Source organism: Chelonoidis abingdonii, chromosome 1 (assembly GCF_003597395.2).
Source record: "Chelonoidis abingdonii isolate Lonesome George chromosome 1, CheloAbing_2.0, whole genome shotgun sequence".
Taxonomy (NCBI): domain Eukaryota; kingdom Metazoa; phylum Chordata; order Testudines; family Testudinidae; genus Chelonoidis; species Chelonoidis abingdonii.
Window position 1 is genome coordinate 367,420,081 of NC_133769.1, and position 16,553 is coordinate 367,436,633.

Genomic DNA, 16,553 nt, shown 5'->3' on the forward strand with positions numbered 1-16,553 from the left:
TGAACACGGGAGACCAGAACTGCACACAGTATTCCAGATGAGGTCTCACCAGTGCCTCGTATAATGGTACTAACACCTCCTTATGTGGACCCTGCCAACTCCACACTGGCCCAGCAGTCCACTCTTGCTCAGTTTAGACAGAGGGGCCTAACTCCAAGCCAGCTGGTACCACTGACTGGGCCCAGCCGTGTCTGCAGCACTGGGAAGCAAGCAGCAGCAGCACGTGTCTGTGTGTTAAGGAGGACACTAGCACAGAGAGCAGGGCTGGGAGAGTTTATTTCTCCAGAGTCACAGATGCAAGCTAGAGGGGCACAGATTTCCAGCAACTCCCCATGGTGGTACCTGGGGAGTCTGGCTAGCCTGTGGTGGCCAGCACGGAGCAGGACGGTGTTCCCAAGCATTGCTCCGGTTCTACAGGCTGTAGGAACTCTTGGTGTAAGCATTGGGAGCATTAGCCATAGCAACACAGCTACCATGCAGTGGCTCAGACCAGGTCAGAGCCCAATCAGTCACCACGGGGTGCAGAGACTCTGGCTCTGGCCAGGCACTGCCTGCGGCCATGCTGGGCAGCACTTCCAGTTAGTCTTCTCCCAGAGCAGGGGCCGGGAACCGAGAACCCTCCGGGAGCTAGGCTCAGGCTGGGGCAGCTCAGACAGAAGAGGAATTGGAGCACGGCACAGGAGGGAGAGACCCAACCACACAGCAGAACCAGCAGCAAGGTATGCAAGGATAGGGGTGGTGATGCCTCTGTGTGCATATGGGGCCCCTCCCCCCCCCCAAAGCTACAGAGAGGAGGGTCTCATGGGCTGAAGCGGAGACACCAGGGCAGGCTACAAGCCAGGGGAAGAGACACCTGTATTTCCAGGGGGCGCAGGATGACGGGGAAGGAGACAGAGCAAGGCTGGATGAGAGGGTCCAAAAGCCTTGTTCTCTTCACAATTTTCATCCCCCAAGGCGTCCCAATGCCTTTCCCCTGCACCCTCCTCTCCTTCGCCCAGCCCCAGATATTTACTGTCTTCCCTTTGGGATTTCTGCTGCTCTGCACATTCAAGTGCAAAGACAGTGGCCAATCCTGTCAATGGAGGGCTGAGGGGCACAAGCACCCAGATGACCAGAGCCAGCTTTAGGATGTGCGGGGCCCAATTAGAAAGAGCTGCCGCTGAAATGCCGCCGAACTGAGCTGCTGCCGAAGATTGAGCTGCTGCCAAATTGCTGCCACTATCTTCAGCGGCAGCTCAATCGGTTGCTGCTGTTTCTGGCGGCACTTCAGTGGAGGGTCCTTCCTTACCTTGCGGGGCCCCTCTTCCAGATGCTGTGGTGCCCTGGTAGGCGCGGGGCTTGATTCACAGGAATCGGGCGAATCGGCCTAAAGCCAGCCCTGCAGATGACTGCGGGCACCATCGTTAGAGGGGACCTGCCTGGCTCTGCTACCCAACAGAGGAAGTGCACCCAGCAAATGAGTCACAGCATGTTACAGAGCTCAGATCCCCAGGGACACGGTCCATGGAGGGATCTCCCCGCAGAGCCTGCTAGAAGAGAGGAGCGTGGCAGGAGAACACTGAGACAATAAAACCATGGAGTGAGTGACGTTCAAAGGCAGGAGAGGATGGGGATAATCTGGTTCTGTTGAGTCTTGTCCAGGTTAGAAGCAGCCGGATGGAATCTTGAATCATCTGCCGGCCAGAGCCGAAGGCTGGGCCGCAGGGTGAACACACCCCATGCCTAGAGAAGAAATATTTCCTGTATAAGCCAGTGGAGCTCCTAGAGTCAGAGGCCATAGCTAGGGTGCTTTCAGCCAGCCACCAAGCCCTGCTATTTCAAGACCCGAGGACTAGCAGCTTCCAGATGCTCAGAGCAGGGACAGGAGAGCAGCTGGCGGCAGCAGCAGGACAGCCCGCGGTGTAGGAGAGGCGTCTCTCCCGTTCTGGGCATAGTACTTGGCCACGGCCACGTTGGGGTTCCCGTTGGCAGAGTCGAACCACATCTGGATGCAGCGCCCACTGCCCCGGTGCTCCGTGGTGTATTTGTATGAGTTGGACCAGATCTTCTCACACAGGTCCGCTGGCCGGGGGAAGACGTATTTGAATGGTTGGCATATGAAGCCACGGGGGCACCGGTTGGTCCCTGGAGAGGGAGAGAGAGGGCAGCAGTGAGCAAGCTGTGGCTGGACTCCCTCCAGGCAGCCTTCCCCATCTCTGGCTACTGGCTGAGCTGGCAATGGCCCAGCTGTCTTGTGGGAGAAACAGTCCTTCCCTGTGAAGTGAAGTTCAAGGGCTTGTAGCCATGTCACTCACCTCCTGGATTTATCCTAGAGGGGCTGCCTGGGCTCTCACCCCCCTCGGTTGGAGGAACTTGCTTTTGTCTGAGCAAGAAAGATGGATGGTTTAGTGCTAGTAAGAATGAGACACCTAGAAGTGCTGGAGCTGGGGCTGGCTTCCTCCCAGAGCTGCGCCAGTGGACCTTGATCCTTCTCCTAGGGAGTTCTGCTAACACACCCACTCAGCAATGATTCCCCCTTGTGAAAACTGCCAGTTAGCCGGCTTTTTATTCACACAACAGGTGCCCGGGTTCCCACCCGCTCCCCTCCACTGGGGCTAGCACAGAGACCAGATGAGACTGCAGCCCTCAGCCCCTCACTCCCAGTACTGCTCTCTGGATCCCAGCCCTCAGTCTGTAGGGGGGCTGCTGTCGTCAAGAGCAGGGAGAAATGTGACCCCCTCTTCCAGTCAAAACACCTGAACCCACACAGCAAGGTGTGACCCCATCCTCCAGCCAGTGGCCCTTGCTCCAACCGCCTCCCAGGCTGCAGCAGCCTGGCTCTGTCCTGAGGCGTGCTTAGCGTTGCCAACTTTCTAATCGCACAAGATTTAATACCCCTGCCCTGCCCCCTGCCCCATCCCTTCTCCAAGGCCCCGCTCCCTGCTTGCCCTATGCCCCCTCCCTCCGTTGCTTGCCCTCCCCCACCCTTACTCACTTTCACTGGGCTGGCGCAGGATTTGGGGTATGGGAGGGGGGTGAGGGCTCCAGCTGTGGGTGCAGGCTCGGGGGGTGAGGGGGGGATGAAGGGTGCGGGGAGGTCTCAGGGCTGGGGTAGGAGGTTGGGGTATGGGATCCCGGTGGTGCTTACCGCAACTCCCAGGAAGTGGCCAAGAGGTCCCTGCAGCCCCTAGGCTCATGGGCAGCCAGGGAGGCTCCGTGCGCTGCCTTCGCACCTGCAGGTGCTGCCCCCACAGCTTCCATTGGTCGCAGTTCCTGGCCAATGGGAGCTGCGGAGCCGGCACTCAGGGTGTGAGCAGCTCATGTGCCTAGGGGCCACAGGGACCTGATGGCTGCTTCCGGGAGCCGCCTGGAAAAGGGGCAGGTAGTGAGGACTTTTAACTGCCCAGTCAGCAGTGCTGACTGGAGCCGCCAGGGCCCTTTTCAACCAGACGAAAACTGGATGCCTGGCAACCCTAGGTGTGCGGAGTGCAGTGGGTTCTCTCAGTGGCTCACTGACCTGAAGTCCAGTTCCAGCCCTTGTGCCAGTTCTCTTTGCAAGTGATGGCGTCCTGGCAGTCCTCCCACCACAGCTCACAGTCCTCCTTGCACAGCGGCACATTAAGGATCCTCTCCTGGCGCCAGCTGGTATCTGCCTGCCAGGACACAGGGCTGTGAGCATCAAGGGGCAGCTCTGGGCCACAGTCAGCCCCAAGCCACCCCAAGGAGCAGGGGTTACCTACATGCTCTTCTCCACCCCGTGACCTAGATCCACGGAATGGCATTGCACAAGAACAGAGCCAGTGCTGGTCCCAGCAGAACCAGGCGCAGTCCCCATGGGAAGAGAGAGACTCACATCAGCCTCCCAGCACACCTGAGCGGCAGCATCCACAGCCCAACAGGCATCCCATGCAGCCCACCCCAGTTTGGTGTCCGGGAGACCTCCTCTGCTCCCAGCCAGGGGGTTGGAAGAAGCCAAGTCAATGCAATCTCTAAGACTGCCTCCCCCGTATGCACCCAGTATGAGCCCCATCACGCCGGGACAGAGGCAGCCTGTTGGAGTGCTGGGTCACAGCCGTGCTGGTTGGACCCGGGAGGTACATAAAACACAAGGGAGATTTTTCTTCATTGCAGCTATCTGCCCACAGGAACCTTTGGAGGAGATCGTCCTACGCACATGCAGTGGGCCCCAGCTGGATACAGGGTCACTAATTGTCAGTGAGAATTGAACCTGGACCTTCAGCACTATAAGCACACGTCTCTACTGCCTGAGCTGAAGGAACAGCGACCCTACACAGCCAACTGTTAGTCACTGGAACCCGCCACTAGAGGGAGCCGTGAGCACATGCACCAAGCCAGCCTTCTCCCCACCCCCAGTGCCCGGCCCCAACACCCCCTGACCTGGTCGATCCAGGGCCCCAGGTTGGGCGAGCACTCGTACAGACACGTGTCCTGGATAAAGTGCTGCTTGCACTTCTCTGGCATCACCCCACAGTGGTCCCAGTTGAAGTTGTACAGGTAGGACTGGTCCTGGTGAGCCTCCATGCTGGTGTTGGCCGTGCAGCAGGCGTTGTCTTTCCACAGGACACACTGCGAACACAGCGAGAGACAGGTATGCAGGGGACTCTGCACTCGCCTGGGGGGCAGACAGGATGCTGTGGATGCAGCAGCATCACCAGCCTTTAGTGGTGCCTCGTGGGACTGCTCCTGCCGAGGCCAGGCCCATGGCCTGGCAGTGGCGATAGCATTTTGCTCTTCTCTTTGAGGCTCTCAAAGCACTTCACAAGACTAGTGAATGGAGGGGCCACGCCCAGGCAACGGGGAGCATGACAGGTGGATCTGTTCATGCTGCTCACTCTGCGGGATCAGCAAGGGGGGGAGGGAGCTTCATTTCAGAAGGACAAAGTGGCCCTCTGTTGCCTGCTTTGCATGGGCTGGTTTTGCCAGGTCCAATGCTACAAGGTTTTAGGGTGACCAGATGTCCCGATTTTATAGGAACAGTCCTGATTTTGGGGTCTTTTTTCTTATATAGGCTCCTATTACCCCCCACCCCTTGTCCCAATTTTTCCACACTTGCTGTCTGGTCACCCTACAAGGTTTGGAGGAGCGGGAGGTGGGAGGCTCGCCCAGTAGGACAGGGTCAGCGAGTGATGGATCCTGTTGTCCAGGAGTCGCCTCACGAGGCTAGGCCTATGGGAAAGGGCCACAGAGCCAGGCCCCATGAAAACAGTCTTAGTGCGTCGCAAAAACCTTCCCTCCAGCACATTTGGCTCCTCCAGGCACCCTCTGCCGAAGCACCAGTCCCTAACAGAAAGGAATAAGCCTGCACTGGAAGGGACGACAGGTCCAGGTGACTCTGTTATTCATCACCCAGCGCCCTAAGTGGTATGACATCAGCCTGACATGTGTCACTAGGCCAGTGCTACCTTACCTGGCCATGCAGTGCCTCCTCTGGGCCTGGCTCAGTTTTGTGGTGCTTGGCATCCATGCACATGTTGAGCACAGATTCCTTCGCAGCACTGGCCACGCAGGCAGCCAAGAGCGCCAGCACAGCCCACCGTGCTGCCATCTCCCTGCAACCAGAGTGAGGGGTGGGGTGGAAGAGAAGACATGTTAGAGCAGCTGCCCAGATGTGACTTTGCTCCCCTCATTGAGGGCACGCTATGCCGATAGCTCCCCATGTAACAGCATCACTGTTAAGGTGCTATAGCAGGAGTGCGGAAGCTATGGCAACTCTCCACACTGCGAGTCGCTGGCCCGTCCCACTGCGGGAGGGGAGCTGAGGTTGCCAGGCCATTAAAAGTCCAGTCAGCTCCGCGCAGCTCCCAGAAGCGACCAACATGTCCCTGCAGCCCAGAGCGCTGGGGCAATCAGGATAGCTTTGCGCGCTGCCTCCTCCCCCAGTGCCGGCTCTGCAGTCAATGGGACCTGCGGGGGCAGCAGCATTGTGCAGAGCCCCCAGCCCCTCTGCCTAGGGGCCACAGATGCCAGCCACTTCTGGGAGCAGCACTGATCCAGGGCAGGCAGGGAGCCTGCCTTAGTCCTACTGCACCACCGACCAGAAGCCGCCTGAGGTAAGCACCACCCAGCCGGAACCTGCACCCTGTCAGAACCCCCTTCTGCACCCTAACTCCCTCCCAGACCCCACACCCCAACCCATACTGCTTGCCCCAGGTTGCAACCCCCTCCCACACCTTAACTCCCTCCCAGAGTCCACACCCCCACCTGCACCCCAACCTCCTGCCCCAGCCCTGATCCCCCTCCCACACCCTAACTCCCTCCCAGAGCCTGCACCCCAAACTCCCTCTCCCAGCCCTGAGCCCACTCCCACACTCCAAACCCCTTGGCCCCAGCCCTGAGCCCCCTCCTGCACCCCAAACCCCTCATCCTCAGCCCCACCCAGAACCCAAACCCCCAGAGCCCTCACCCCCTCCAACACCCCAACCACGTGCCACAGCCTGGAGCCCCCTCCCACACCCTGAATCCCTCATTTCTGGCCCCACCCCAGGGCCTAGGGGAAGCCCTGAGCCTCCACGCCGCCTGTGGGGCTGTGTGTGGCCTGTGATTGATTTTTTTCTGTGGGTCAGTGGCCCCTGATAGAAAAGAGGTTCCCCACCCCTGTGTTACAGCCTGGTGGTGCTCTATGAAGACCCAAGAGAGAGACCATGAAGCCACCTTCTGGCAGCTTTTATATCCCAGGCATCTCTGTGAGACACAAGTGATGCACCCACCCTTTTGATGTCTCCTTTCCCTTGAAAGTCTCACTAGATGCTCTGAGCTGAGCGCCCATAGTCTCGCCTCAAGAGTTGCTGGTTTCCACCCTTGTTGTGAGCTCCTCTCCACCCAACACCCACCTGTGGGTGCATTCATTCCAATCCCTCTGCATTACAGCACCAGACACTTGCTTCTGGTTGCATAATCTGACCCTTGCCCAGAGATTCATGTGGCTGAGCAGTGGGCCAGTGGATTCCTGGCCAGCTGTTAGCTAGTATCAGAGCCGGTCAAATCGCTTTCTGAACATTAGCACGGTCGGCTATACAGCCCTCTGTGAGGTGGGGCGAGTCTCCCCACAAAGCTGTGGAATGGGGAAAAGGTTAAGCACAGACACTGACTGTCCGCTCTCCCACAGGCAGGTCTTTGCACAGACTCTGTGTACTGCAGACTGTTACCATATACAAATTCACAGTCCTGCCTATAACCCGGACACAACTCCAACATACCCTTGGCCTTTGGGTTGGGAAAGAAATCAGGCACTATCACCTCTTCCTGTGGCATCACCCCTTTCACAGATGGGGACACTGCTGAACTCATCTCAATGCTCTCTGAATGCAGGAGAGACTGGAAACCCTCAAGCCGACACAGGAGGAGAAGTAGAATTTATAAATCATCTGGTCCTGATCCCCTAGTCTGACCTGCTGTATAGCACAAGCCAGAGACCTACCCTGAATTAATTCCTGCTTGAACAAGAACAGATTGTTCAGAAAAACAGCCAGTCTGGGTTTAGAAGTTGCCAGTGATGGAGAATTCACCATGACCTTTGATAAGTTGTTGCAGTGGTTAGTTACCCTCCCTGTTGTAAATTTACACTTTATTTCCACTCTGAATTTATCTTCTTCAGCTTCCCAAGCCATTGGATTGTGGTAGACCTTCCTCTGCTAGAGACCGAAAAGCCCTCTACTATTAAATTTCTGTTCCTCGTGTAAGTACTTAGGAACTGATCAAGTCACACCTTAGTATTCTCTTAATTAAGCCAAACAGATCTAGCTCCTGGAGTCTCTCTGGGTGAGGCAGGTTTTCCTGTCCTTGAGTCACTCCTGAGGCTTTTCTCTTAGCCAGCTCTAATGTATCAAGAAGTTATTTTAGTAGCCCTTTAACTGGGGTGGGGAGGGAAACTAAGTCACTACCTCACACCTAGCACTGTCTGGTTACTGTTACCTTCCACTCAGCTGAGACAGGGAAACTAGACTAGTCAGTTACACACTAGCACAATGTTATGATGTGAGGATCACAAGCCAGAAGAACATGTGACACTCACAAAAGCCAGTTCACAGGAGAAATTTAAAGGGAAAGAGTAAAAATTATTTCTTTTCATTGTAGGTTACTGGCTTCGGCATCCCCTAAGCTAGTTTCTACAGCCCTTTGAAGGCAGCAGATACAAGACCTGAGAGCAACGCTTGGATTGCCTTCCCTCCTTTTTAAAAAAAAAACAATATTTGTCAGCCTCCCATTTTCCTGCATTAAGTGATTTCCTCCATCTTCAGGTACTAGCCTATAAACTCCAGATTAAAGGCCCCCTCCCTACAGCAGCCTCATAAAGCCTTGTCAAAGCTAATTACATTTACACCTAAACTCTAGAAATAAGACACCAGCCAGCCTTGATCACAACAGAAAAACACATTAAAACATCAGGGGAACGAACGTACCTTACAGAAAGGCCAAACCAGAAAAGTTCTTCTCAGTAGCTTCAAGCAACTGCTTAGCAGAACAGCTACACCTCTGGAGTTAATAACAAAGCCCCCAGCTCTGAATGCTTTTGAGCAACTCAGGTGCTGTGATTAACAGGGCTTAGTTTTAATCAGCGCTCATTACCTTCGGAGTTAGTAACAAAGAGCTCAGTGCAGTTGCCCAGAGAGCAGCCTAGTGCCATGGAAGACAATCCAGCTCTTCATTTCAAAGGTCAGATGTCTGATCAACCCTTGGCTAATGATTATAGAGTCCAACCTCCTAGGCACTTTTCCTTTCTGCTGTATCTCATGTGAGATAAAGGAGTCATAGAACTTCTGGCTCAGGCCTCTTCCTTCTAATCTTTCAATAACTGACCCACTCACCTGAGGACTCTACCTAGCCTGTGTTTGCATTGACCTGCGATGCCCCAATACAGCTCAGAGAGGCTTGCTGTGAGGAGTGTTTAGCATAGTGTGACTCGCACACTGTCACCTGCCAGAGCTGGGATGTGAACCCAGGACTTCTGCAGCCCAGGCCAGGCCAATCCCCTGTGCACTAGGCCATGCTGCAGCTCTCCAAGCAACTCTGTGGTAGGGTGACCAGCAAGTGTGAAAAAATCAGGATGGGGGGGGGGGGGCCTATATAAGAAAAAGACCCCAAATCAGGACTGTCCCTATAAAATTGGGTCACCCTACTCTGTGGACACCACTTTGAAACCCCTTGGATGCACTGTAGTCATATAATGGGAATATGTGAGGCATGGTGGGGTAGTGATTAGAGCCCCAGAATGACTGACAGGCAAGCTGGCCTGCTCACCTTTTAGCTCTGGGTGAGAAAAAACGCCATCAAAGCACAAGTGGTTCTGGTAATCTTCACTCCAGAGATGTTACTGCACAAGCAAAAGTACCTGATAAAGTGACAGGAGCAATTCACTTGGGTGAACTTCAGGTAATCTCTATGGGATCTGGATCACTGCGGCTGATTACAAAGACAAGGGATTTTCCAAAAGCCACGTGTCCATATATAGAGATAAATCAGAGGACAAGCTGCCCCCGGCTAAGCAGGTTATGTGGTCTCTAGGGAATGCAGCGAGTGCCAATTCAGGACAAATTGCTTAAAACAGGGCAGTTACAGCCCAAGGCTGGAGTTTTCCACCTCTAAGGCAAACCAAACCAGCCAGACTAAGAGGACTTTGGTCTCACTCCACTGGCTAACCACAAGTCACACAAGCAATTCCCTTAGACACTCCAGTTTCCCAGTATCACCACCAGTGCCACTCGTCCTGGGGACAAATTGTTATGAAAACCAATACCCAGTAAAAAGAAAAAAAGGTTCTTCTGATCCCAAAGAACCAAGCCCCAGACCCAGGTCAATATACAATCAGATCTTACCCACAAATCATGCTGTTGCCAATCCTTTAGAATCTAAAATCTAAAGGTTTATTCATAAAAGGAAAAAGATATAGATGAGAGCTAGAATTGGTTAAATGGAATCAATTACATACAGTAATGGCCAAGTTCTTGGTTCAGGCTTTGTAGCAGTGATTGAATAAACTGCAGGTTCAAATCAAGTCTCTGGAACATCCCCAGCTGGGATGGGTCATTCAGTCCTTTGTTCAGAGCTTCAGTTTGTAGACAAGTCCCTCCAGAGGTAAGAAGCAGGATTGAAGACAAGATGGAGATGAGGCATCAGCCTTTTATAGTCTCTTCCAGGTGTAACAACACCTCTTTGTCTTTACTGTGGAAAATTACAGCAAAATGGAGTCTGGAGTCACAAGGGCAAGTCCTGCATACTTTGCTGAGTTAGAAGACGTATCTGCCTTCTCTCAATGAGTCAATTGTGTAGCTGATGGTTCTTAATGGGCCATCAAGCAGGCTAGGCAAAGCTCACACCAGCTTGTCTGGGGTATCACAGAAGCACAGCATCATTTTGAAATACAGACAGTATAGAGCCACTATTCATAACTTCAACTACAAAGTTGATACGCACGTATAGACAGTGTAATCATAACCAGCAAACCAGAACTTTGTCTAAGACACCTCATTGGACCCCCTTTGTACAAGATTTGATGCTACTACAGGACCTTGGTTGCAACCATGTTCTTTACGGTCCCAGTTCAAATCCGTAAGGGGACCATCGTTCCTTTTTATTTTTCTTAATGTTCCCTAGCCGCTGGGCTTTGTGCTCCTGGCCAGCTAGCAGTATTGCTGATCTTCTCAAGGGCAGCTCCCCGGACGTCTGGCAAGGGCAGCTCATCAGACCCAGCAAGTGAGGTGCAGTCCACCCAAGAGTTCCCAAACTCCACAACATCCATTTTGCATGTTTGTTTTTATTGACTTGATAAATATCTACAGATTTAAGGGTAAATTGGGGGTGGAGTTAAATGTCACAGCTCACTCTCTGCAGTAGCCAAACGCCAACCCCCAAAATTCAAAGCATGCAGGGCTGCGTGAGGCTCAAATCTCGGTATAGCGGAGAGTGCCTCATGTAGTTGCCTTGTTACCATGGCAGTTCACCACGCCCAAGAGTCACTTTATCAGGGCATTGCTGTATTAACCACAGCTTGGTGAGGCCACAGCAGGATTGCAGCAGTTAAGCCTGGGCTGCATGGAGTCTGCAGCAGGCAGGGATGGGGCTTACAGCTCCTCAAAAGGCCCCATGCATGGGCACAAGGAGTCAATGCCAACAGCAGGGCCACCTCATGCTCTGCCACTCATGCCAACTTGGGTAGCAGTGGCAGCTCCTGCTTCCAGGTCTGCCTGCTGCTTCTTCCTTCTAAGTAGCTATTACATTATACACTGGGGAAGGCGGGTCAGTATTTTGTGATTTGTGCCTCACCTTTCAAAAAAGTCAGGCACCACCACAGCTGGCACAGCAAGGACTCACATGGGTGCTAGAAAAGAATGGAAGAGGCATAAGCCACCCCTCAGGGGCACAGCTGGTGATGATTTGGGGGCTCTGGCTGTGTCACTTCTGAACTGGGGGTGACTGTGAAATTGTGTCATGAAATGACTGGGTCGTGGGAAACCTCTATGCCCGGGCTGTAGTCAGTCATTGGCGATGTGTATGTGCGGTGTTTCAGTGTGCTGCCCCAGCTCTGCGCAGACAGCCGACATGGCACACCTCGACCAAACAGCCCAGTAAAACCACAGGTCCGTTTCAGTAGCAAAGGCACCCGGCCAGGTTTATTATCGATGACGCATGGTCCTAGAATCCCATTGATTCTACAGAACCCCTGAGCCATGTATGCCCATTAGAATAGACCAGCCCAGTGAATGGTGGGATTTTCCGTTCCCCCCAGGCCAAAGACACCCCCTCCGAGACCTCTTTATACCTCAATACAAACAAGTTATGTGTTGCCTCGCTGATGTGGTTAGTTACCACCCATCACCATGCACATGTTAGTTCAATAAAAACATTTCTATCCATCTCCCTGTCATCTTGACCTTATCTTTAAGAGGGGTCAGCATGTTCCTGTTATCTTTGGGGAGTGTGTTTGCACCATACTTGGTATCAGGGTGTTCTGGTACCACACTTCTGGAATGTGTTTGTGTAAGTGGTGTGACATTCCCCTGGTGTTATTGGGATGGGTGATCTGCTAGGTCACTCCAATCATCGACTCTGGGATCCAGCCTTACCCTGCTTTGCTGTGAGAATCCCACTCCCGGGCTGTTCACGCACAGCCTCTGCCATGTAAACTGCTCCCAGCTACATGAGTGAGCACTTTTGGCCAGCCGCTGCTTGGATTGTGCAGCCAAATGACACTAGCCAGTATCTCCGTCCCAGACACAAACCTAGGAACCTCCATCTTGCAGTGTCCAGTTATGCCCGCTGGACACTGCAAGCATATATGTTTGTCAATTTAACAAACAAATTGATATACCAGGCTTGTTATCCCAAGGGGAGTCCCTGACATGCTTCAAACCAAACACACTGCTTCAGGTAGAATAAACAAACAGATTTATTAACTACAAAAGATAGATTTTAAGGGATTATAAGTCAAAGCACAAGTCAGATTTGGTCAAATGAAATAAAAGCAAAACACATTCTAAGCTGATCTTAACACTTTCAGTGCCCTTACAAACACAGGCTGGCTGGTGCTCTTCAACCAGGCCTTCCCTTTGATCAGCCGTTCAGTGCTTGGTTGGTGTCTGTAGATGGAGGTGCAGAAGAGAGTGACTGGCAAACGTCTCTCCCTTTTATCATTTTCTTCTTCCCTCTTGGCTTTGCCCCTCTCTCCCCTTCCAGAGTCAGGTGAGCGATTACTTCATCGCAGTTCCAAACTGACCAAAGGAAGGGGGGTGACTCACTCGAGAGTCCAACAGATCCTTTGTTGGCTGCCTAGGCCAGTGTCATTTGTTCCTGAGAGGCTGGGCTGCATTTATCCCATACATGTGTAAGCAGAGTCAGGATGAGCTCTACCCTGACATCTGGTGGTGAATTATGGCGAGTGTGGAAAGAATTTCAGGCTGATCTTGTTTGCATGAGCACACCCACTCCACCCTAGCATAGCCCACGGCAGCCTTGAACGGTCACTTTGACAGCTGTGGATCCTCAATTTCTCGTTTATTTGGGCAAGAGGAATAAAGTGTTGTACCCTGATTATGTGAATGAGGGACTATGAACCTAGCTTTTAGGACAGAGGATCTCACATCAACAAAGTAGCACTCGCTAGACAAGGACATGAGTTCCATAAACCTAGTGAATTGAGAGAGGTTGGGATATGTATGTGTATTTGATGGCAATGGGCTTAGTACACAATTGTACCTCTTCTTCTCTCCACTGATGAATAGCTAGAGCTATTTTGATTCATTAGGATCTAGCTAGAGCTCCTTGCTGAATTCACATTGGGCTAATGGTGTACACAGGACTGGACTCCCTTACTACAAGCTGAAATCACTAAAAGAATTAAATTTACTGAGCTGAGTGCCGTGTTAACTAGTGGGGGACCTGAAGATCTATTGCTAAGCAGCTAGCAGAGTGGAGCAGTTTGTAGGATGGTTGGAGTGGCCCATGGAAAGTGAGTCAGTGGAGTGGAGCAAAGTTTGCAGTATAGTTGGAGTGACCCCTGGAACAGCAAGTGAGCAGAGTGGTTGTGGATGGCTGGAGTGGCTCACGGAACAGTGAGGAGCAGACCAGTTTGTGGGCTGGCTGTGGAGTGGAGCTGTTAGTGTGAGGCTGCAGCAGAATCCCACGGAGAGGCGGGGCAGTTGGTTTTGGACCATGTAAGGTGCCCCTTAATACCTTGTGTGCCCCCCCCATTTCCACCCAGGCTGGGGGGGTAAAACTCTGCAAATAAACTTTTAACTTGGTGGCACTGACCAGGACAGAGACTTTTGGGTTGTTGGACTTCGGGGGTGATTGGACTTAAGACTCTCAGGGGAAAAGGACACTGCCAAAATTACTTGATGGGTCTTTTGATCCACGGTTTATGTTATGAATCCTGTTTGTGGTGTTTCCCAGTATGAGCCACATTGCTTCTTCCTTTATAAAAGATTTTTCTACACTCAGACTCATGCTTGTGAGAGGGGAAGTATTGCCTCCTAGAGATGTCTGGGGGTGGTGGTGTTGTAATGTCCCAGGTCACTCGGGTGGGGGCTCAAGCCGTTTTGCATTGCCGTTATTGAAACGGAACCCTGGATAGGACCTGGCCCTTGTTGCTGCCAACTCAGAGGGGCAGAAGGGTTACACATGGCCTGATGAGGTGTGAACTGCCTCTCTGCTCCTGGAGAGTTTTGCCTGGGCTTGTTTTGAGCCATGAGGACACATTTTCAGCCTCATAACTACATACATGAAATTATAATTGGGGAGCAGGGATAGTTCAGTGGTTTGAGCTAAACCCAGGGTTGTGAGTTCAGCTCTTGAGAGGACCACTTAGGGATCTGGGGCAAAAATCAGTACTTGGTCCTGCTAGTGAAGGCAGGGGGCTGGACTCGATGATCCTTCGAGGTCCCTTCCAGTCCTAGGAGATAGGTATATCTCCTCCTATCATTATTACCACCTATAACTACAATGCTCAGTGCATCACGAGCCTTCCAAAGACACCTAACATGACAAACTGCATTGGATACCACACAATCATATCATAAGGCTGAACATGGGGGTGCTGGGTGTTCCCCTGAGGTACAGAGCATCACAAGTGGTCTGTGCCTGCCACTTCTCAGGAATGTTTGTGTTTCTGCAATAACAGCCTGTTCTTGCCGGGTTCTGTGAACTTGCAAGCAGGCATGTTTTATAACAGGGCCTGACTCCTGCTCACAGCCTGACCCTTACTACCTTTGCTTCTTAGCAGCGGGGCTTGACCACTACTTTAGTTCAAACCTCGGGCCTCATACCCGGTCTCTTACACCAGGCCTCACGTCTCAGGCTCTCTTTCTAACACACTGGAATCCCCCAGGAGTTAGCAGGGCTGTGTCAGACCAGAGACAGGAGCCATAACCACTACACCATCCTGCCTCATCCCAGGTGTCTACTGGGGGATGTTCAAGCCCCACAATCATCTCAGAGGAGTAAAGAGCATTCTGGACAAGACACCACCCCCTTAGGCATCGTGTCTTCCTAACCTTGCAAATCCAGAGGGGCTGCCCAAGTCTGAAACGACAGCAATGGGCCTGATTCTGTCCAAATGAGCCAAGGCATTTATTCATAACTAGCTCAGATTGTCAAAAGCACTTTATTAACTGACTGATCTCCACCGCCTGCCCAGGAGGGAGGGCATACAGCTCCTTGCCAACCTCACAAGACCATGCCTCCATGGGTGCACCTGGCTCACTTGCAGCTGAGCGCATCAAGTCTCAACACAGTTCATGCCTTCTGCAAACAAGACACCAGATTCCAGCCATGACAAATTTTTACAATGTCCCCTGATTGCTATGTTAGAACTCCCCAGGACTTTGATGGGATTTATTGCACAATGGCTTTGGCTGCGGGCCTGCGGCAGAATGTTCTGGCTTTTTTATGACAGCAGTAACATTTTGCTGGGGTTGGCTAAGGAACAAAAGGAAATTATCCAAAGTATTAAAATACAGTTAACTCTTTCACTGGCCAATTGCTGCTCTATCGCAGCCTCTGGAGAGATGATGAATACACCTTGAAAATACCCAGAGCTCCACTGAATTCTTTGTTGATGCAGCTAAGGCCTGCTCTACACTAAGCGTTTAAATCGATTTAAACAGCGTTAAATCGATTTAACGCTGTACCCGTCCACACTACAACTCTCTTTATATCGATATAAAGAGCACTTTATATTGATTTCTGTACGATCCCAGACGAGAGGAGTACGCTAAAATCGATATAACATATCGGATTAGGATTAGTGTGGACGGAAATTGACGTCATTGGCCTCCGGGGCAGTAATCCCACAGTGCACCACTGACTGCTCTGGACAGCAATCTGAACTCGGATGCAGCGGGCAGGTAAACAGGAAGCCCGCGAACTTTTGAATTACATTTCCTGTTAGCCAGCGTGGAGCTCTGATCAGCAGGGTGGCAATGCAGTCCCAAATCCAAAAGAGCTCCAGCATGGACCTACGGAGATCTGGGATCTGATCGCTTTATGGGGAGCAAAATCTGTGTTATCAGAGCTCCGTTACAGAAGACGAAATGCCGAAGTGTTGAAAAAATCTCCAGGCTACACAGCGCTGCATGACAAGTGTAACGGAAGCCAAAGAATCAAATGGACGCTCATTGGGGGAGGAGAGGTCTGAGGACTCCAGCTATCCCACAGTCCACGCATCTCTGAAAGTATTTGCATTCTTGACTGAGCTCCCAATGTCTGTAGGTTCAAACACAGTGTGTCTGGCGTGGTTCAGGAATAGCTCCCAGTTTCTCCCCCCTCCACCATGTTGAAAGAAAGGAAAGAAATCATTTCTTGACTTCTTTCATGTCACCCTATGTGCACTGAATGCTGCTGGTAGACATGATGCTGCAGCAGTGAGAGCAGTTCCGCTCCTCTCCCTCCCGTGGTAGATGGTACAATATGACTGATATCCATCATTGCCATCAGCTGAGTGCTCTGGCTGGCCTAGGTGAGGCTGGCTCGGGGCACCTGGGTAAAAATGGAATGCTCCCAGTTCTTCCAGTAGAATGGCTGGTAACCGTCTTCCTCATAGTAACTGGGGCTGAGCTTCAATC

General features: G+C 52.2%; 1 protein-coding gene across 1 annotated transcript; it reads right to left on the bottom strand.

The window, feature by feature from the left end:
- Nucleotides 1–265: 265 nt before the first annotated feature.
- On the bottom strand, nucleotides 266–5,545 carry LOC116832115 (folate receptor beta-like). The gene is made up of 4 exons (XM_032792620.2): nucleotides 5,408–5,545; nucleotides 4,378–4,566; nucleotides 3,497–3,632; nucleotides 266–2,124 (listed from the first exon to the last, which is right to left on the bottom strand). The coding sequence occupies exons 1-4, from the start codon at nucleotides 5,543–5,545 to the stop codon at nucleotides 1,850–1,852; spliced, it is 738 nt and encodes a 245-aa protein (XP_032648511.1). The 3' UTR covers nucleotides 266–1,849.
- Between the last annotated feature and the right edge of the window lie 11,008 nt (nucleotides 5,546–16,553).